The sequence below is a fragment of the Mesoplodon bidens genome, assembly GCF_964165515.1.
Source record: "Mesoplodon bidens genome assembly, chromosome: 7".
In the NCBI taxonomy this organism is placed as follows: domain Eukaryota; kingdom Metazoa; phylum Chordata; class Mammalia; order Artiodactyla; family Ziphiidae; genus Mesoplodon; species Mesoplodon bidens.
Genome location: NC_138164.1, coordinates 39,458,985 through 39,480,317, shown reverse-complemented (window position 1 = coordinate 39,480,317; position 21,333 = coordinate 39,458,985). Strand labels below are relative to the sequence as shown.

At 39.1% G+C, this 21,333-nt stretch overlaps 2 protein-coding genes and 1 pseudogene across 17 annotated transcripts in view; all 3 read right to left on the bottom strand.

The window, feature by feature from the left end:
* Positions 1-19,565, bottom strand: part of LOC308621095 (forkhead-associated domain-containing protein 1-like) — a 60,624-nt gene extending 41,059 nt beyond the window's left edge. For 3 of the 15 annotated variants that reach the window (XR_014016382.1, XR_014016383.1, XR_014016384.1), the window contains exon 1: positions 18,733-19,565. Coding sequence is in view for 1 of the 15 variants with exons in the window: in XM_081241270.1 (XP_081097396.1) it covers positions 11,297-11,425 (129 nt within the window). In the remaining 14 variants the exon portion in view is untranslated. The other 12 variants (XR_014016385.1, XR_014016386.1, XR_014016387.1 and 9 more) reach the window with 11 other exon arrangements.
* The window catches only part of LOC308620767 (centrosomal protein of 78 kDa-like), a 418,103-nt pseudogene that overhangs the window by 227,435 nt on the left and 169,335 nt on the right, over positions 1-21,333 (bottom strand). The window lies entirely within an intron of this gene.
* The window catches only part of LOC308620072 (forkhead-associated domain-containing protein 1-like), a gene marked incomplete at its 3' end in the record, with an annotated part of 254,740 nt that overhangs the window by 162,056 nt on the left and 71,351 nt on the right, over positions 1-21,333 (bottom strand). The window lies entirely within an intron of this gene.

Genomic DNA, 21,333 nt, shown 5'->3' with positions numbered 1-21,333 from the left:
AATAGTGCAGAAACTCGAAGCCAGGGATATTTTTGTCTTTATAATTAACTTGAGACAGCAGCTAATAAAAACCAGAATAATAACAGTAATAACCTTCAAATTAATTTTGACCCTAAGCTATAGCAATTTCAACAGAAGTTAGTATATTTACATACCAAATTAAAATTCCTAAACTTGTACTACAATTGATGCAATGTTTTTATGAAATACTACCTGTATAATATTTCATTAAAATAATAAAATGAGAACAACATAGAAATGTCATAAATGTTTGTGTCCTAGAAAGTATTTAGAGGGAATTTCCGGTAGTATAAATTAATACATGATTATTATTATTAATCACATTACTTTTATTTATAAAGCATCCAAACATACACATCTGTAATCTTATATGTCTTTACCATCAAGAGAAATATATTCCAGAATTAATTTTAAAAACACTGCTTTTACTGTGCTTATGTTTTCTAGTTGAGAAGTCTGGACTTTAAGCATTTTTAAATTATAGAACTAATCAGAAAGCAGGAGGAAACCAACAATACAACTGATGGCATTTGTTAATATAAACCTTTGTGTAAAAATGTTATGAAACTAAGAATGGAAAAAGGAGAGAATTATTAATCAACAAATGGCTATTTTTTAAAATCTAGTTAATAGTATACTACCTGGGTTATTCTCTTACTTGAAAAAATTACAGTATATTAGGTTGTCCTAATTTGGAACTATGTAACTGCCACTCTCATGTTTCTAGTTTTACTAGAAGAGTGCATTTTTTGGTATAAGCGTAAGAAAAAAAAAAAAAACTGGAACATTCCATAGTGCAGTTTCCTTCCTCCCTTTCCCCAACAGAAAAAATAAGAAATACTGTACCTAACCAACAGATCTGATGATTCCAAAAGGGACAAGTCTCTATTCTGAAACACTATTCAAGTCAGAACATTCCAAATTACGATTTTGTGAGACACTGGAAAATTATGACATGAAAAATAGAAGAATATTTCTAATGCACTATAAAATGTATTCCTCAAAGCAAAAGAGCTAATGGAAGGCCAGAGCACTTAATGGATAAAATATAATCAAATGAAACAGAAGCATATTCCAAGCTGAAAGGCAACAATATCACTATTCTCACATAATTGGATAGTAGACATAACCCAGTAAGATCAGGTTTAAAAACATTTAAATATATATAAATACACATATGTATAAATAACATATATAGCACCTGAAGTAAATACATATTCGTATTCATATATTAAAGAATCACTTTGAAATTTTAAAATATTTTTTTAACTATTGAAAAATAAACAGCTAGGGAAAAAATAAGTTTTCTTTGCAAAACTTGACTCTGGAAACAAAGATTCTTCAAATGCTTCTCCAAGAACTTGTCTCTTTATTTTAAATATAACCAAATAAAAAAATAAAAAATATAATCAAATATTTGAAATAGAAGGCAAATGTTCATGAAAGCAGACATATATACATGCATATATATGCATATATATATTTATACACATAATTGGATAATATAATTAATATATATAATACACATAAAACACACATCTTCCTGAACTTACTATGGCATTGCATCCTGATAAACCCATCATCAATTGAAAATATCATAAATTGTAAATGCTTATAGTACACCCAATCTACCAACCGTCATAGTTTAGCCTAGTCTACCTTAAATGTGCTCAGAACACTCACATTAGCCTAAAGTTGGGCAAAATCATCTAACACAAAGCCTATTTTATAATAATCTGTTGAATATCTCATTTGTTTTATTGAATACTGTACTGAAGGTGAAAACCAGAACGGTTGTAAGTGTGTCAGTTGTGATCGAGTCGCTGAGTGGGAGGAGTGGCTTGCTGCTGCTGCCCAGCATCACAAGAGAATATCATGCTGCATATCAGTAGTCTGGGAAAAGTATAGTTTCTACTCTAAATTCAAAGTAGACTTTGAAAAAATGAAAAAATTCAAACTATAGTTTCTACTAAACGAGTATCACTTTCACACCATGGTAAAGTTGAAAAATCGCTAAGTCGAACCATTGTAATTCGGGGAATGTCTGTCTATAAATTTTTGTATAATATATGTGTATACGTGTATGCACATGTATATTTCAAACAGGAATTTAGACTGTTTGCTACATCTCTTCTTAGAAGCAGACTATGCCCAAAATCTATGCCTCAAGCCTTTGGTGAATAGCTAATGAATTCAGTATTCAAACAGGGATTAAAAATATTGACTTGGAAATTCAGGACAAACTTACTACTAAAAAGGTTTTACACTTTTTACTTAAAAGAACATAGTTAGGTACACATGATTAGACTCTACCAACTGAAATAAATTATTGCCGATTTGGCTAGAGTTGTTGATCACCACAAAATTCTCTCTTGTGGACAACTATGGCTTACATATTAAATGGAAGGCTTTAGGCAGTTTTTGTACTTGTTTCCTTAGACCTAAATGGTCCACATAATGATAAAAAGTCAAATAAGAAAAAAATGTAAAATTATGTGCTTTTCAAGCCCAACAAAATTGTTATCATACTAAAGCTCGTCTGTGTACTAACAGTGCAGTTTTTATAGGCAGGTGTTTCTGGTACTAAAGTTTTCACGTTAATTGAGGCTCTATTTTTGATTTCAGTTTAAAGGTGTTGCTAGTGATTGAATCTACTCAGTAGTGCACTTTTATGAATAAGACTCTGAATATTAAAATTCTTACATGTACTCTCTAAATTCATTGAGATTCAGTCAAATAGAAAGATATCATATACCAAGAAGATTCCTTTGTATATGATGTACAATGGAGTAACAGATTAATTTTCCTTTTTGGACAACTTAATGATATTGATTAACATTAAAAAACTTCAACAGTTACATATTTAAAAAAAAAGATTGGGGTACAAGGCAGATAATTAGTAGTATTACCTTTAACGGCTTTTGTTAGAGGAAGTGAATGTTAACAAATCTTTATAAATTAAAGTTGCCCTCTCCCAGGAACTTCAATACTGTATCAGAAAAAAATAAAATTGTCAACTATTGCTTTTAAGAAAGGGAACAATTCCCATTTTCTATAACATTACTTCTGAAATCAACACCCTTATTCAACAACCTTGATATCATCTCTGATAATGAGTCAGTGAAAAGAGTGATTAGACAAATGGTACAATTCAGAAAGAAAATAAGATGCAGAAAGAAATTCAGAAAGAAAATAAGATGCCACGTGAGTTTTCCCAGGTCATCCAATCAACTCCTGGCAGAGTTAAAAATAGAAGCTAAGACTAATTCCCACAGCTACTGCCAGGTCAGAGCCTGACAACTTTGCATTGTGGTAGCTTCAACCTCTCCTGCTACTGGGATTACCTGCATTGAGACATCTTCCTATGAGGTTCAGTCATTTCAAGGTTTGCTTTAAAATGGAGAGGGGTAGGAAAAGGTTCATAATTTTAGGGAAAATCTGTGGTAATGAGATCTCATTGTAAACTGCTCACGAGAATTAGAAAGATAAAAACTGGAAATGTTTACTAACCCTTACTATGTCTCAAACACTGCAATAAGTTCCCTTTTATGTTATCTTCTTTAATCTTCGCAACAACCCTGTGATTTTCCTGTTTTAAATATCCAGAAACAATTCACAGTGGTTAAGTAACTTACCCTAAGTCATAGAGATAGAAAACAATAGAGGTAGGATTCAAACTAGGTGAGGTTCAAAGTTCAAATTCACTTCCTGAAAAACATGATTAGAACATAAATGGTAGCCAAAACTCCCCAAAATAAACTAAAAGATTAAAAGAAAGAGAGAAAGGAGGGGAGGAGGGCCTTGTGAGCTGCATACCTTAAAAATAATGTTTAGACTTTTTGATTGATCTTAAAAATGACCAAAAGCTAGCTGCCTGAGAGCTCTAAGAATAAAATTATTAACAAACTAAACAAAAAACATTGATTTTTATACTCACTTTGAGATCAACCCAATTGCGTTCCTTTCATAACACTGTACTGCCATTTTATTTCATTTTCTATTATATTTATTAAGGCATATTTTAAAGACAAGTATTTTGCCTAACAGGTTAATGATTTTTTTTTTCTTCTAAACAATGACCAAGATGCCAATCCTCCTCCCCTTATTCAATGGACTAATTAGTGTCAGATCATTTTAGGGTCATATCTAATTTTTGTGGTGAAATAGTGATTTCACAAACCCTGTGAAGATGTTACACATCCACTATAACATGCATGCAGGTGGAAAAAATTTTCAATTGATGTAGATTTTGCTTTCTCTATGAGTGTATTCTTCACAATCAATGAGATAGAAAAAGACATAGAGATAAGAGAACTGTTGACTAATATTTTCTTATGAAAATCTGTATCTTGGGCTTCCCTGGTGGCGCAGTGGTTAAGAATCTACCTGCCAATGCAGGAGACATGGGTTCGAACCCTGGTCTGGGAAGATCCCACATGCCGCAAAGCAACTAAGCCCATGCGCCACAACTACTGACCCTGTGCTCTAGAGCCCGCAAGCCACAACTACTGAGACCGTGCGTCGCAACTACTGAAGCCGGTGTGCCCTAGAGCCCGTGCTCTGCAACAAGAGAAGCCACCGCAATGTGAAGCCCGCGCCGCAATGAAGAGTAGCCCCCGCTCCCCACAACTAGACAAAGCCCATGCACAGCAACGAAGAACCAACACCACCAGAAATAAATAAATAAATAAATTACTTTAAAAAAATAAAATCTGTATCTTGCATTTTCAATTTTCTAAAAGTTCAAATCCACTGTGGTTGAAAAAAGAAGAGTAATGGGGGGCTTCCCTGGTGGCACCAGTGGTTGAGGGTCCGCCTGCCGATGCAGGGGATATGGGTTCGTGCCCCGGTCCGGGAGGATCCCACGTGCCACGGAGCGGCTGGGCCCGTGAGCCATGGCCGCTGGACCTGCGAGTCCGGAGCCTGTGCTCCACAACGGGAGAGGCCACAACAGTGAAAGGCCCGCGTACTGCAAACAAAACAAAACAAAAACCAAAAAAAAGAAGAAGAATGTCATATGTTTTCTTGTCCTGGGAAAATGGACTGTGCTTGGTTGAGTGTGTTTATTTATTTATTTATTTTATTGCCAAAATTTCTTTTTTATTATTTTTATATCTACCAGTACTTATTCGAATTCTACTCACTGTTTTTTTTTTCATCTTTGTTGGAATACAATTGCTTTACAATGGTGTGTTAGTTTCTGCTTTATAACAAAATGAATCAGTTATACATATGTTCCCATATCTCTTCCCTCTTGCATCTCCCTCCCTCCCACCCTCCCTATCCCACCCCTCTAGGTGGTCACAAAGCACTGAGCTGATCTCCCTGTGCTATGCGGCTGCTTCCCACTAGCTATCTATTTTACGTTTGGTATATATGTCCATGCCACTCTCTCACTTTGTCACAGCTTACCCTTCTCCCTCTCCATATCCTCAAGGCCATTCTCTAGTAGGTCTGTGTCTTTATTCCCGTCTTACCCCTAAGTTCTTCATGACATTTTTTTTTCTTAGATTCCATATATATGTGTTAGCATACGGTATTTGTCTTTCTCTTTCTGACTTACTGGTTCCGTGTCTTGAACTGCTCAAACTTTAAGGTCCATCACCTCTAACTTGCACCTTACCAAAACCTCAGACAAGAAACAGGAGAAAGGGTAGTACCATCCATAATTCATTCCCACCACACCTACAAAAATAGTCACAAGGAACTTGTGTAGCATACCAATTCTTCTGTATTAGGAAGGCAGTTTTCAAAATTAACTGGTATTGGTTCATTTGGTTGTTTAATAAATATCTTGCAAATGCCTATAATAAAGCCAAATACCAAACTGACCATTTAAGTTGCAGGAATTTTTCCGGTCTTGATATTTTACTATTTTCAAGTCACAGTTTACATTTGAGTGCTTACCATAATATATAATACCAATGAGCTCCCTAGAACTCTAAACAGTTATAGAATACACCAAATGCTACTGTCTCATGCCTTGCTTTGCAATCCTGGATTGCTTTCTCCTAGGGAGATGATGTAAGAAATATAAGCTAGGTATCTCTTCTACGGGATCACCAGCCATGTCTCAACTAACTTTTATCAGTGGAGACTCTCAGTACATACATATTTATTTATTATAAAACTCTTCGGTACTGATCACTAGGTAATTCTGGTAAATGTGGGCGCGTAATAATAGTTAAGAATGTCAGCCCCAGTTCATTTCAGCTTGATCCACTGCAGAAAAGCACAAATTAGATGAAAGCAATTTCCCCAAGAACAACTCACTTCCTTGAGACAAGACATAAACTTGGGTGAACAATGATTTGTCACAATTTATTTTTGAGGGTAGTGGTTTAAAAAAAGTGCTAATGTAATCTTTTCAGAATGAATTCTTTTAAAAATGCATTAATTCTCCAGTGAATATAGCTTATAATTAAAAACCTATACATGTAATTTTACTTTTCTAAATTTTTACATATGACCATATATATAACAAATATTGAAATCTTAAAATCTTCGTTATCTTTAAAATTTGATGGCCTTTAAATCTGAATTTGGATTTGGTGAGTCTGACGGATTATTCTTAGTGACTCTTATTGGGTACCACCAATTCAGATTCAACATTATTTCTGCAAGTGTCAGAAGCATTAAGTTGTGTGAATGGATACAGGGTATTAGCATCCTGGTGGTTTTTCACTCCATTGAGATGACCAGAGAACCTGAGTGTGAAAGATCATGGAGAGGAGTGTAAGAAATGGCACTAAAGGTATCACTGACTTCTCGATATATACTCAGATCCTGCAGTATACAACAGAAGGAACAAAGCAGGTTGTGTTGCTGCTACTGTTGCAATGACCAAGGATCCTCAGTCTCATAGCCATTGCAGTCCATTGTTTAAGATGTGAGCTTGTTGTTGCTTATTCGGCAAAAGTCAGAATGCTTATTTGTTTTATGTCTGTTTTTTAATGAGGGTTTGATGAGACAGCAATAAAGACAAAAGTAAATAGGAGAAATGTTCATTCATAGGTCCCTCCATCCCTATCAACCAAAGAAAAGGCATACCTTAAAATACTGTAGTGAAATGTCTAGGGTGTGTCTGTCTGTGTGCTTGCCACCCTCCACCTTTTTTTTTTTTCTTTTTTTTTTTTTTTTTCCTTTTTGCGGTACACGGGCCTCTCACTGTTGTGGCCTCTCCCATTGCAGAGCACAGGCTCCGGACGCACAGGCTCAGCGGCCATGGCTCACGGGCCCAGCCGCTCCGCGGCATGTGGGATCTTCCCGGACCGGGGCACGAACCCGTGTCCCCTGCAGCAGCAGGCGGACTCTCAACCACTGTGCCACCAGGGAAGCCCCCTTCACCTTTAAGTAGCTTTTCAAAAATATGTTATAAACATGTTGCTTCATCCTTGCCTTTTTAGCCTGTTAATGTCTAATTTAAGTAAAGCAGGATGCAATCCCCAGCAAGTTATCTGTTTCTCCTTTCTTGGACCATGCAAATCAAAACAGTCTTCTTCTAAGGAGGGTAGTGAAAAGTTGTGCCAATTGTGTTCATACTTCAGCTATTCCAACATTCTTTAGTTTAGCTTAAGTGAGACATTCTCATCTTTGGGCTTTAATTATTCTGTTTAAAAATAAATTTTAAAAGATACTCTAAAGAGAAACTAAGAAAAAATACAACCAAATAAAAGATTTACCATAATGCAGGTACATAAATATGAACTAAAAATACTTTTAAATTAAAAATGAATCTTTTTTATTTTAAAAATTAATCTAATTAAAATTACAGATTAGGCTGGAGAGAATTGATCCATTGCTGAAGCTTAAAAAAAAACTAGCTATAAATGTTACTAGTTTTCTACACTGTTGTTACAAGACTTGACTGACATCCGTGATGTACTCTGTAATATTTTTGAAATGATGAAATGTGTGATCCAGAGACTTGAAATATTTCAATACTTGTGTATAGGAATTTTCTTCCATGAACTAGAAATGAAAAAAGTGAGAATGTTTCCTTGCTCAAATCACATTAAGTGGATTCCCTTATATTACTTGCATTCATTTTTAACATAGTCATAAATGGTTACATAAAAAACAGGAATATTATCTGTTGAAGAAGTTGATGGTTTTTATAGTCAATGTATGTATTCAAATTATAAATGTTTCTGCATAATCTCTGACCCCAAAATACCATTCCATGCCACTCCAAGAATTCTTCCATCAAAAGTAAAGGCTCCAGTACATAAAGACATGAACCTCTATGTCCATTACCACATTTCTTGAAATCATAAAACTGTTTGGAACTTAATAAATGTTTATCAATGGGTTTTGACTGAATGAAATTATGGCTCACTCATAGTACACATTACTGGGCATCTACTAAAGGCAATATGGTAGTGATATATGCTAGATATCATTAATATAATAGAAACACAATGTACTAAAAGTGTTTTGCAACTAAAAATCACTATACATTGTATGGCTTTAAAAAGGAATGAAATGCTGCTACGTGCTATAACATGCATAAACTTTGAAAACATTATGTTAAGTGAAAGAAGCCAGACACAAAAGGACAACTATTGTATGATTCCACTTATATGAGGTAGTTAGAATAGGCAAATTATAAACCCAGAAGATAGAATAGAGTTAACCAGAGGCTAAGGGGAGGGGAGAAATAAGGGGTTATTGTTTAGTGCGTACAGTTTCTGTTTGGGATAATAAGAAAGGTCTTAAAATGGATAATGGTAATGGTTGCTCAACATTGTAAATGTACTTAATACCAATAAATGATACACTTAAAAATGGTTAAAATGGTAAATTTTACATTATGGGACATTTTACCAAAATAAAAATATACTATAAAGTAAAGTAAAAATTTACCTCCTACTAGGCATACTATGAAGTTTGCATAAAATTGCACTTATTTTAGGAGCTTATATGGTTATTATCATATTTGGGGACATGTAAAGAAAGCAACAGCTTAAGTAGTCCTCTTGAGTTCTTTCTCTCCATCTTTCCAACCCGGTGTTTTCCAGATTAATGGTTTTGTCACGCCTCTCTTTGAATACTAGCATCAGTAGGAATGCTAGCTAGTACTGGTTTCCTTAAGTATCAGCGAAAAATTTTAATGTATTTTTATGCTGGTAATTGTTTTAGAACCTGGGAGGGATGTCATTGTTTTCTTAACTTGGCAAAAGCAAATATATTACTGTAGACAGCATTACTAGAAAGAAATAGTAACTTTGAAGTAGACATATGTCCATCCTAAGAAAACTGAATATATTTCAAAGCAGACCACACCACTCAACTGCTGGCAATGTTCTTCCACATACTTGGCAGTATACTACTCGAAGTCTGAGAACTGTTTCTTTTTTGTAAAAATGATTTCGATTGGAAAACCCTGAATAAATCCTTTGGAGTGTGTAATGTTTAGAGCTCCTTCTGGGATTCCTTTTCCATGAATCAAGGTTCTTTGATTCACTATCCTCCTTGGCACTTGCTTCCTAGTCATCTCAGCAGCCTTTGTGCCAGTGCTAAGGAAGAGCTCCCATTTTAGGTCCTAAAGCAGGGAGAACAATAAAAGGAGAACCTCATTTCAAGTACCAGAAATGTCTGGGCTATAAAGGACACACATATTGTCAAAGTAAGCCCAGAGTGGGGTGACATCACCAAGGTCATTCCTGGCTCCGCGTCCCCCACAGGAGGAACAACTAACAATTATTTGGCAACAGGACACTATTTGAGAGAATCCTAGAACATGGAGGTGAGGCTGAAGCACCCCCGTGCACCACAGAGACCAAGACAGACTGCATTAGAAGGGTGAGAGAAGGAGCTACATGTTGACCACACTGCCCCTCCCCCAGGCCAGTGGAGCACCATGGGTGAGGTCTCCCGTGAACCTCTGGTTCCTCCAGTAGGAGAAGAGAACCGGGGGACAGCAAGCACCACCACTAGCATTGGGGTTGCTTTGTGGGAGCCACTGCTCTAATCTGCTCCACTGGGATTGCAGGGGAATCTGCAGGGTTTGACCACTAAAAGTTGGACTGTGATGAAGGGGGAAGGGGCATGCAACAGCCAGCACATGGATTGTGACAGATGGAATTCATACCTGCAGTGCCCAAGTAGGGATCACAACGGGCATCTTTGCTTATCTACAGAGCCAGGTTGGCGGGGCACTACAACCAGGGAACTCAGGGTACAGATCCACCTGATACGCATCTGGCCCTTGAACCTGGTTTGACCATACCCAGGGAAAGAGCAGAGTCACAGCCCACCCACTGTGGACAGTGTCTTCTGGCCATCTGACCAAAAGGGCTGGCAATAAATCCTGGAAGCTATTTGGCCCAGTCGTGCTCCAGCCAAGAGGCAGGCAGCCAGAGCTCATCACTGGCTCTGGTACAAAGCAGAGCCAGTATCAAGTGTGGAGGGATCCGGTACCACGCACAGGCACGGAGATTAATTCATATCCAAGGCTGAGAGGAGCTCCCAGCTCCTCCCAACTGGGGAGCCTGTTTGAGAAATTAAGAGTAGCCTGGGGCGGCCCCTCCTCATCCCACCCAGGCAAAGGAACTGGGACTAGTCCCATCCCATCTGCTGTGGAGAGTGTCTTCCTGGCCCATCTGACTAGAAGGATTGGTGACAACTCCTAGAAACTGTGCGGCCCAGCAGTGCTCAAACCTAGAGAAGGGTATAGGCAGAGCTGATAGTCTGCAAAGCCAAGCCAGTGGCCTTGTTCAGCCACAGAACGTGGAGTATGGATCAGCTTGAGTTAAGACAACAAAGAGCTTTACTGGCTTTAGAGCTGCTTCTCCTGCTGCACCCAGGCAGGAAATCTAATTCATAGCCCTACTCATCACTGAATACAGCCTTCAGCATGTCCAACTGGGGAACCTAACCAGAGAACATGGGAAGATGTACGCCCATTAAACAGCCCTAGATACAGTGGCACTTGAACAGACAACACAGCCTCCACCATCTGCAGGGCAAAACCAGTGCCCTCACCTGACCAGGGAATTAAGTGCACACTCTGGCCTGATTTGGGTTCCCAAACAATGAACTATACAGGCTCTGGGTCCTGTCCAGAGCCAGGTCCTATACAAGCTCTGATTCTCTGCCAGGAAACTAATTCATAGCCCCATGTACTACTACTACTGAATATAATACCCAGTAAAGTCTGGAGGAAGAGCCCAATTATTCACATATGCAGATACCAATGTAAGGAATCAAGGATCACAAAAATTAGGCAAATATGACACCACCAAAGGAAAGTAATAAAACTCCAATAACTGACCTTAAAAAAATGAAGATCTGGGCTTCCCTGGTGGCGCAGTGGTTGAGAGTCCGCCTGCCGATGCAGGGGACGCGGGTTCGTACCCTGGTCCGGGAGGATCCCACATGCCGCAGAGCGGGCTGGGCCCATGAGCCATGGCCGCTGAGCCTGCACGTCCGGAGCCTGTGCTCCGCAACGGGAGAGGCCACAACAGTGAGAGGCCCACACACTGCAAAAAAAAAAAAAAAAAAAAAAGAATATCTATGAACTGGCAAAGAATTCAGAATAATACTCCTAAGGAAGTTTAGTGAACTACAAGAAAGCACAGACAGCTAAGTGAAATTAGGAAAACAATGCATGAACAAGACAAGAAGTTTGACAAGGAAATAGCAACATCAAAAAAACAGGAGCACTAGATTTTAAAAATACAATAACTGAACTGAAGAAGTCAATAGAAAGTTTCAAAGGTAGATTCGACCATGCAGAAGAAAGAATCAGCAAACTGGAGGATAGAACTTTAGAAATTACCCAGTGAAAGGAACAAAAAGGAAAAGAATAAAAAGAGTGAAGAAAGCCTATGGAAATTATGGGACACAATAAAGTAAACAGTGTTCATGTTATGGGAATTCCAGAAAAAGAAAAAAGAGAGAGAAAGGGAAAAAAAGTATATTTAAAGCAATAATGGATGAAACCTTCCCAAACCTAGGATGAGAAATGGACATCCATATCCATGAAGCCCAAACAAGCCCAAACAGGTTGAACTCAAATAGGGCTACTCTGAGACACATTGCAATTAAATCATCAAAAGTCAAAAACAAAGAAAGAATTTTAAGACCAGCAAGAGAAAAGAGAGAAGTTACATACAAGGGAACCCTGGGATAATTGGATATTCACATGTAAAAGAATGAAATTGGACCAATATCTTATACCACTCACAAAACTAACTTGAATTGGATTCAAGACTCAAATGTAAGACCTGAAACTATGCAACTGCCAGAAGAAAACATAGGAATAAAGCTCATTACATGGGTTTGGTAATGACTTTTTGGATATGACACTGAAAACACAAACGATAAAATAAAAAATAAACAAATGGAACTACATCAAACTAAAAAGCTTCTGCACAGCAAACAAAAACAAAAACAAATCAACAAACTGATTGAAAAGACAACCTATAGAATGGGAAAAACATATTTGTAAACCATATATCTGATAATGGTTAATATCCAAAATAAATTTAAAATTCATACAAATCAATAGCAAAAAAAAAAAAATTACCCAATTAAAAAAATGAGCAAAGGACCCGAATAGACATTCCTCCAAAGAAGACACACGAAAAGCCAACAGGTACATGAAAAGATGCTCAATACCACTAGTCATTAGGGAAATGCACATTAAAACCACATTGAGGGCTTCCCTGGTGGCGCAGTGGTTGGGAGTCCGCCTGCCGATGCAGGGGACACGGGTTCGTGCCCCGGTCTGGGAGGATCCCGCGTGCCGCGGAGCGGCTGGGCCCGTGAGCCATGGCCGCTGAGCCTGCGCATCCGGAGCCTGTGCTCCGCAACGGGAGAGGCCACAGCAGTGAGAGGCCCGCGTACCGCAAAAAAAAAAAAAAAAAAAAAAAACCACATTGAGATATTACTTCACACCTGTTAGAACAGTCATCCTCAAAAATGTCAAAAGATAACAAATGCTCATGAGGATGTGGAGAAAAGGGAACTCTTGTGCTGTTGGTGGGATTGTAAATTGGTAAAGCCAGTATGGAAAACAGTATGGAGGATCCTCAAAAATTAACACTAGAACTACATATATCTAGCAACTCCACTTCTAGGAATATATCCAAAGAAAATGAAAACACTAACTCAAAAAGATATCTGCACCCCCATGTTCATAGCAGCATTATTTATAATAGCCAAGACATGGAAACAATCTAAGTGCCCATTGATGGACAAATGGGTAAAGAGGTTGTTTTATATATTTATAGGTATATACATATTATAGGTATACACACACACACACACTGAAATATTATTCATCTGTAAGAAAACAAAGAAATGCTACCAGTTGAGACAACAGAAATGGACCTTGAAGGCTTTATGCTAAGTTAAATAAGTCAGAGAAAGAAAGGCAAACACTATATGATCTCACTTATGTGTGGAATCTAGAAAAAAAGAAAACAATCATAGAAAAAGAGATCAGACCTGTGGTTACAGGAGACAGAGGGTCAGGGGAGGGGAAATTGGAGGAAGACGGTCAAAGGTACAAGCTTCCAATTGTAAGATAAATACATACTATGGACATAATGTACAACATGATGACTATAGCTAACACTGACGTGTGATATATAGAAAAATTGTTAAGAATAAATTCTAAGCATTCTCTTCACAGAAAAGTATTATTTGATCTCATTTATATAAATGTGTGTGTTTGTGTGAGAGAGAAGGACAGAATACAAAAATGCAAAAAGAAAAGTTGTAAAGTACGAAGCTGCTTAGGTTTATACCTCAACTATAACAGATAACAATTTGTTTAATTTTAATAGGTGCAAAAATAAATATTAAGCATAGAACAAGCAAAAAGAAAAACTGAGCCCAGCGTAGATGTCCTTAAAGCATTTGCAAAGGAGGGCTGTATTAGGTCCGCAAACACCTGCAATTACAGGCAAAATTCTGTGTGTGTGTGTTGTGTATGTACTTGGGGAGTGGATGCATAGCCTTTATTGAATTAGTAAAGGGGATGTTAAGACCCAAAAGTTTAAAAAGCACTGGAAAGCCTGATCACAAAACCATTTTAAACTACTCTGATTATGTTTTATAGTTTTCCTTCACTCGTTAACACTTCAAAGAACAGCATGTGAATGTGGAAAGAATCTCTGCCATTTAGGTAAGATCTCTGAGTCTCAGCGTAAAATTAGCATATAGTAGAAGGATGAAATTATACATCATAGATGAAAGTACCTAGCAGAGCGCTTTAAGACTAGTACTTACTTATGCAAGACATCTTCCCCTGCTTACTTGTTTTCAGTAGAATGAAAGCATACTGAAAGCTGGTACAATGTCTTCTTTGAAGTTTTCTTTTGTAATGCTTACTATGCTTTTTGATACGGATGAGCCAATATCCACTTAAGGGCATGTAAGCTCACAATAACTTTTGTTGAATATAACTGTTTGAATGTACTTTCACTATATTATTATATAGGGATTTTAAACTAAAACCTACTTGCACACATTATTTAGAGCCTAACTTGGATATCAGAGTAGGTGGATATACACCCCTGGAAAATAATAGCTAATTTCTTCACTAACATCAAACTGCTGAACATCTACTTTGCATATACATAGCTAGGCACTGTATTATGAGTTGCAGGTAATACAAAGTTGTTAGTCAAAGACTCTGCTCTCTAGGGTTATCTTACAACAGCAAATCATGTTCAAACTAAAGGATAGACCAAAATAGAAAGTGCCATAGGAATTTAGACAAGGGAGAAACACATCTGAAATGAGAAGGAAGGTGGGTATGGGGAAGGGTTCATGGAAGAGGCAGTGTATGCTGTGAGCAAGGTTTCAACGTGTAGCAGGGTGAGTGAAAGGAACAAATGAAGACATATAGTCGTGATATCATGAGGCACAAACTAGAAATAAACAGCATTTGTTCTAGGCTGGTCATGAGGTAATTTAAGGGGATTACTGAGAAACTAGATAAAGAGATATCTCTTTATATATTACTTATTAATAATACTTTTGAACACAAGTATTTAATTTAAAAAAAAGAACAATATAGGGATAGGAGATTAGGAGGTACAAACTATTATTATAAAATGAGCTATAAGGATATATTGCATAGCACAGAAAATATAGCCAATATTTTATAATAACTATAAATGGAGTATAACCTTTAAACATTGTGAGTCACTATATTTTACACCTGTAACTTATATAATATTACACATCAACTCTACTTCAATTAAAAATGCTATTTTAGTGAATAAAACACTAAGCAGTAAAATTTTTAAAAAAGAACTTAGAAGAGAACTTAAAAATAAAGACATAAAGAGCAGGTTGAAACAGCGCAGAAATCTGGCAATTAAGAGGCCATTGATAACTTTCAAAATAGCACTTTTTCTACCCATTCTCAGTGGAGGCAAAGCCTTATTAATTCTACTATTTCTTTTTCTGTTTTTCAAAATCTCAGGATAAGTCTCTTTCAATTGTAGCTAATGGCAGTAATGCAGCACCAGAAAATGCCTTTTGTAAGGAGAGGCAACTTTGAATCCTAAATCGGTACTCAAGTCTTAAATTACTGATAACACCGACCACCCACCAGACTAAATTTTTTTTTTTTACGTGATTGGAAAGCAACAGATTGATTTCAATTCTATCTTGTCAAATCTACAAAAAAGTTCCCACAGTTCATTTAGCAACTAATAGCGTACATCCTTCTATTTGGTATTACTCCTCCTCCTTAACACCGGGCAATTAATTTTGCCTTTCTCTGGGAAACGTTTTTAACAAAGGAAATAGAGTCATAAATCAGTTTCGGATAGGAAATCATACAACTATTTCTACCTAGGGCTTTGAATTTAGAAACTTTCCTCAGAAATTGTTGAAATATAACAAAGTCCAAACTCAGAAATAACTTAAATTTAATTATCTTAGTTGCACTAAAATAACAAATTCTATTTTCTATCTTGTTTTCTTTCTTCCCCAGAAGGCTTCTCCAACCCTAATCCATAACTTAATGCATTCATCTCACCTATAAAATCACTGGCAGGTATGATGCCGGCTTTGGCGGCTCCAGTCCCCTAACCCTGACCCATTTCTTGCCAAAGAATTCAGTTTCTTCAGAAACCAAGTAACAGACATTTCAATTTCTAACCATCATTAGCATATTTTCATGTACTAATACTCAACATAAAAACACCTTTTAAAATTACAGAAATTTTTACTGTACTTAAGATCAATTGCACTAACCTGTATTTCATAAACCTTGGGCTACTTTCTTAAAAATGAATTATTATTTTAATATGTTTTTCACTTATTATTCAGAATAATTATTCATATAATTAAATATTTTACAATTAGGTAAGAAAGGTGGAAAATAGTTTTGCTATTCTTGTTCTTTGTTCTCTCTTTTACTTGGTGTGCCTGAGTCAAAATTTTAGAATATTGAAAATTTAATATTTCAAACCCAAACCACATTTAAAGATAATAATAACAACCAGCCAAAACAATTTCGGTCCAGAGCTTTGCATGGTCTGGGGAACAGTTCTCTGAGTGGGCCATTTGGAGTGGGATTTGCCCACCTGCCTCCACTCCTTCTGCCTCATATACTGAAGATAGAGACAAAGAAACCAACTCAAGTCTTTCCAAAGTGTATTTATAAATAGAGAATTTGTAATCAGAAAAACAATAACGATATATAATAGAAGTAACATGATTTTTCAGAACCAGTATCTTGTTCTAAAGCAATATTTAAAAAAGAAGGTAGGGCCTCCCTGGTGGCGCAGTGGTTGAGAGTCCGCCTGCCGATGCAGGGGATACGGGTTCGTGCCCCGGTCTGGGAGGATCCCATATGCCGCGGAGCGGCTGGGCCCGTGAGCCATGGCCGCTGGGCCTGCGCATCCGGAGCCTGTGCTCCGCAACGGGAGAGGCCACAAGAGTGAGAGGCCCGCATACCGCAAAAAGAAAAAAAAAAAAAAAAAAGAAGGTAAGGGGCTTCCCTGGTGGCGCAGTGGTTGAGAGTCCGTCTGCCGATGCAGGGGACACGGGTTCGTGCCCCAGTCCGGGGAAATCCCACATGCCGCGGAGCGACTGGGCCCGTGAGCCATGGCCGCTGAGCCTGCGCGTACGGAGCCTGTGCTCCGCAACGGGAGAGGCCACAACAGTGAGAGGCCCGTGTACCGCAAAAAAAAAAAAAAAAAAAAAAAAGTAAGAAGTTTAGCTATAAACCCTGGCCCTCTTTTTTATTGATCTCCTATTTTAATTTCTTAAAATAAAATCCATGGCCTTTTGAGTCAAACTGTCTCTTTAATTTCAGATTTAAAGATAACAAATCTCTTTTTAAATGGAATATTGGCACACAGACACCACACAGTCTGGCTTATTACAACTGTTCTCTGTTGGTGAAGTGGCACATTTGCAATCCCCACCATAGCAATCTTCACCATTTCACAGAATATCATTCAATTGTACATCCCTAGGTGAGCAACAAGAATGGGTACTTGAGCTCAGGAGCAAAGCGTTTGTGGGGAAATCCTAGGTCAGAACCCCTAAAAGGGGAGACTAACTTGAGGATGCCCAAATAACCTGAGGTTTACCTTGGCCACCTCCCCTGGCTTTCTGACTGCCTGTGGGAAAAGTCTCTCTGGAAACTCTTTTGAGGTTATTGGGGGAATCCTAGGACAAACACACTGCTTGCTTTTGCAGGAGGACTTGCCCCATACCCTACCCAGCTAGGTGTCTCACAACCTAGCTGGACTAAAAAACCTTCAAGAAAAACGGGATAGACTGACATTTGCATTTCTACTTCCACCTATTCTTATGCACAAAATATGTAGGTAGAGCCCTCTTTCTCACACCCCAATAGATTCTGCTGTCCTTGAAACCCATCTGGTAGCTGCAGTGACTACAATGAAGGGAGTTATCGGAAACCATATTGGTACTGGGCTTAAAGGATTTTTCATGCCATGCATTTTGGGGAAGGACACAGATAACAGTCCAAACGTGGTATAAGGCAATGCCCTTTCTGGGTCCTTGAAAAATCAGTCACGGAACACAGGTGGTGGACAGGAGCTGACAAGAGCTGGTTTGTTAATGAGCACAGCATCCCCGGGCGGGGGGGGGATCAATGAAATGATTGACAAGAGAAGATGGTAAATGAAGGGAGAAGTGGGGACAAGTGCTGCTCAACCCAAGCTGAACTCCAGGAGGTAAATTTCTCCTCTAATTTGAGATTCTTTCTAAAGGTTCAGTATTGAAGTGGATGTTTGACGTTGAAATGTGCAGACCCATTCTGATAACTGGAAAGGGAGGAGGCTGAGGAACGCAAAAGGAGAAGGAAGATTTCCGATTACTTCTCCAGGCTGCTGACAAGAACCTGCTGCTCGCAAACCACAAATTAACCAAGCGAAGGTTGAAGGTAGCAACGTAAAAGTGCAACTCAAATTATTTTACATTCGGAATCCTCTTCAATATCTAAGCGAGTGTAGCACAGCAATGGTTGATTATCTTAAGATTACAGAGGCTGACCGCCTTCTTTGTTTGCCCAGTAACACCGCTCCTCCAATAATCTCAAGCACTTGGCTGATTAACATTTCAATTTCAGTTGTTGCTCCTTTTCCCATTGCAGAAGGCGGCAGGGATATTCCCCTTCTTCCCTCTGTATTACAAACCCCATTACTAACCAAGCAGAAAGCACCGCGCAGTGTGGCCGAGGCTAATAATAGCCGGGCTGCTTACCTTCTCCGGAGGGATCGAATCAGCGCATGTCCCCGGCGCCGGCTGCCCCGGGGCCGCAGTGCCGCCGCGCCGGGTCTGTGTGTGGTCAGCTCGGCCGGCCCCCACCCCACCTGCCAGCTGCAGCAGCTGCTCCCGGCGCTGAGCTCCGGCCGCCGGAAGTCATCCCCCGCCCCTGGCCGGATCGCCACATTCCGCGCCAGCCGCGGGGGGAGAGGGGCCTCTCCCGGCTGCGGGCACCGGCTCCTGGGAACTGCGCTCAACGATCGCTACCCTTCCCGGTTGTAGGGTTATTTTCTAGGAATGCTTTTACAGAAGAAGCGTCGCCGGCTGGTGGACCGAGAGAGAAGAGCCAGAGTGACTTTCCCTGCAGAGCGCCTTTCCTCTGAGCGCTCCCCTGTCACTCCCGCGGCATGGACGGCTCCATTCCGCTGTGTGGGTTTTCCACCCTCTTCATCTTCCTTATCTGTATTGTTCATTTCGCTGAATTTGAGAGTGGGATTAGCTCTTAAGATATCATTCAAACACTCCGAAAATATTTTAAATTGGCGACTAGTTTTTCTAAGCCCCTTGTAGCGAGCTCCACTTCCCCCCCACCCCACACACACACAGTTACTCGCACGTACACACCCAGCCAAACCACTCACAATTAGGAAAGCTGGGACCTCTCGCCCTCTTGCCTACGTAATGAAACAGGAAACTCCCAAAGGAGTGGGGAAGTAGGACCGGCTAGCGAAAGCACTCGAGGAAAGAGAGAGGGGTCGCCCCAAGATTTTGTTGCTGTTTAGTGGTGTCCTTAGTGGACAGATGTTCCCCCTCTAACCCCCTGGCCTCGCCCCAAGTGGAATGGCTGGTCTGGTGACAGCTGTAACATTTGAAAACGAAGAAGCTGAAGCCACATTAACAGATGGCTGCATCTCTTTCTTTCCCGAAGGATTGATCAGAATTGGCTTTAAGAATCATATTAGCATATACGTATATAATAAGCCCTTTCCTTCTCTCTTTAAATTGGCACCAGCTCTTAACAGGTTTCTCTCTCTCTCTCATCTTCCTCCCTCCCTCCTTCCCTCCGTCCCTCTCCTAAGCTGACCAGATCATCAGTTTCCGGATTTAAGGGGGAAAAAAGGCCAAGGATGTGCTCTCTTTACAGCTGAAGCAGGGTTTATTTTCCCAGTGTTGAGCCATTCCCAAGTAGAGAGGCTCTTTGACACTAGGGTTCTCTGTGAGTGAACTTCTCACATTCAGCTTGCTTTTGGAATTGCCCATCACTAGGTCCAGGCCAGTTTTATCCTTGGATTTGTCCAGCAACCTAAACAGTATAATTGCACAAGGCCAAGGCAGTACTTTTACTCTAGGAAGCCTTCCCAACTCTCTGTTTAGCAGTTCCAAAATTAGGAGGTAGTGTAGCAAACAGTTTCAACAAGGCTCAGTAAGAATTCTTGACCCTAGAATGCGGGCTTTTTAAAAGCTGGAACAACCTAATTCATCTCTCTGTGTTTCACTTTCATAAAATTAGACCTCACCAAAGAGCAGGGGATTCTTAATATGTACCAAAGTGTATGTGGAATCTGGATGGGAATATTACATCTTTAATTTCACTAACCTCTAACTGCAATTTAGTATTTAGCATGTCCTTTAAATCTAAATGCAGACAACAAACCACAATAATATTAGGAGTACCTGTGACTATATCCCCAGCAGATATCACAGACAATTTCCTAAGGCAGTTTTATAGATATCTCAAAGTATCACTACTCTGATGTCACAATCAAATCATCATTACCTTTTTTGTTTTATCTAATAGACTATATCTATTTTAGAATGGTTTTAGATATACAGAAAAATTAAGGGGATAATACAGAGTTCTTATATATCTCATTCCCAATTTCCTCTATTATTGACACCGTACACTAGTGTGGTACCTTTTTTACAATTAATGAGCCAATATTAATACAATAATATTAACCAGAGTCTGTACTTTATTCAGATTCCCTTGGCTTTTGCCTAGTGTCCTTAATTCCATTTCAGGCTTCCATCCAGGACACCACATTACATTTAGTTATCAAGCCCCCTTAGGCTCCTCTGGGCTGTGGTAGTTTCTCAGGCTTTTCTTGTTTTTGATAACCTTGACAGTTTTTTATTTATTTATTTATTTATTTATTTATTTATTTATTTATTTATTTTTGGCTGTGTTGGGTGTTCGTTGCTGCGCGCGGGCTTTCTCTAGTTGCGGAGAGCGGGGGTTACTCTTCGTTGCAGTGCACCGGCCTCTGATTGAAGTGGCCTCTCTCGCTGTGGAGCACGGGCTGTAGGCGCCTGGGCCTCCGTAGTTGCAGCACATGGGCTCAGTAGTTGTGGCTCACGGGCTTAGTTGCTCCCTGGCATGTGGGATCTTCCCAGGCCAGTGCTCAAACCCGTGTCCCCTGCATTGGCAGGTGGACTCTCAACCACTGCGCCACCAGGGAAGCCCCAACCTTGACGGTTTTGAGGAGCAGTGATCAAGTGTTTTGTAGCATACCTCACTAATGTAAACTGTCCAATGCTTTTCTCATGGTAAGACTGGGATTATGGTTTATTGGGAGGACAACCAGATAAAGTGCCTTT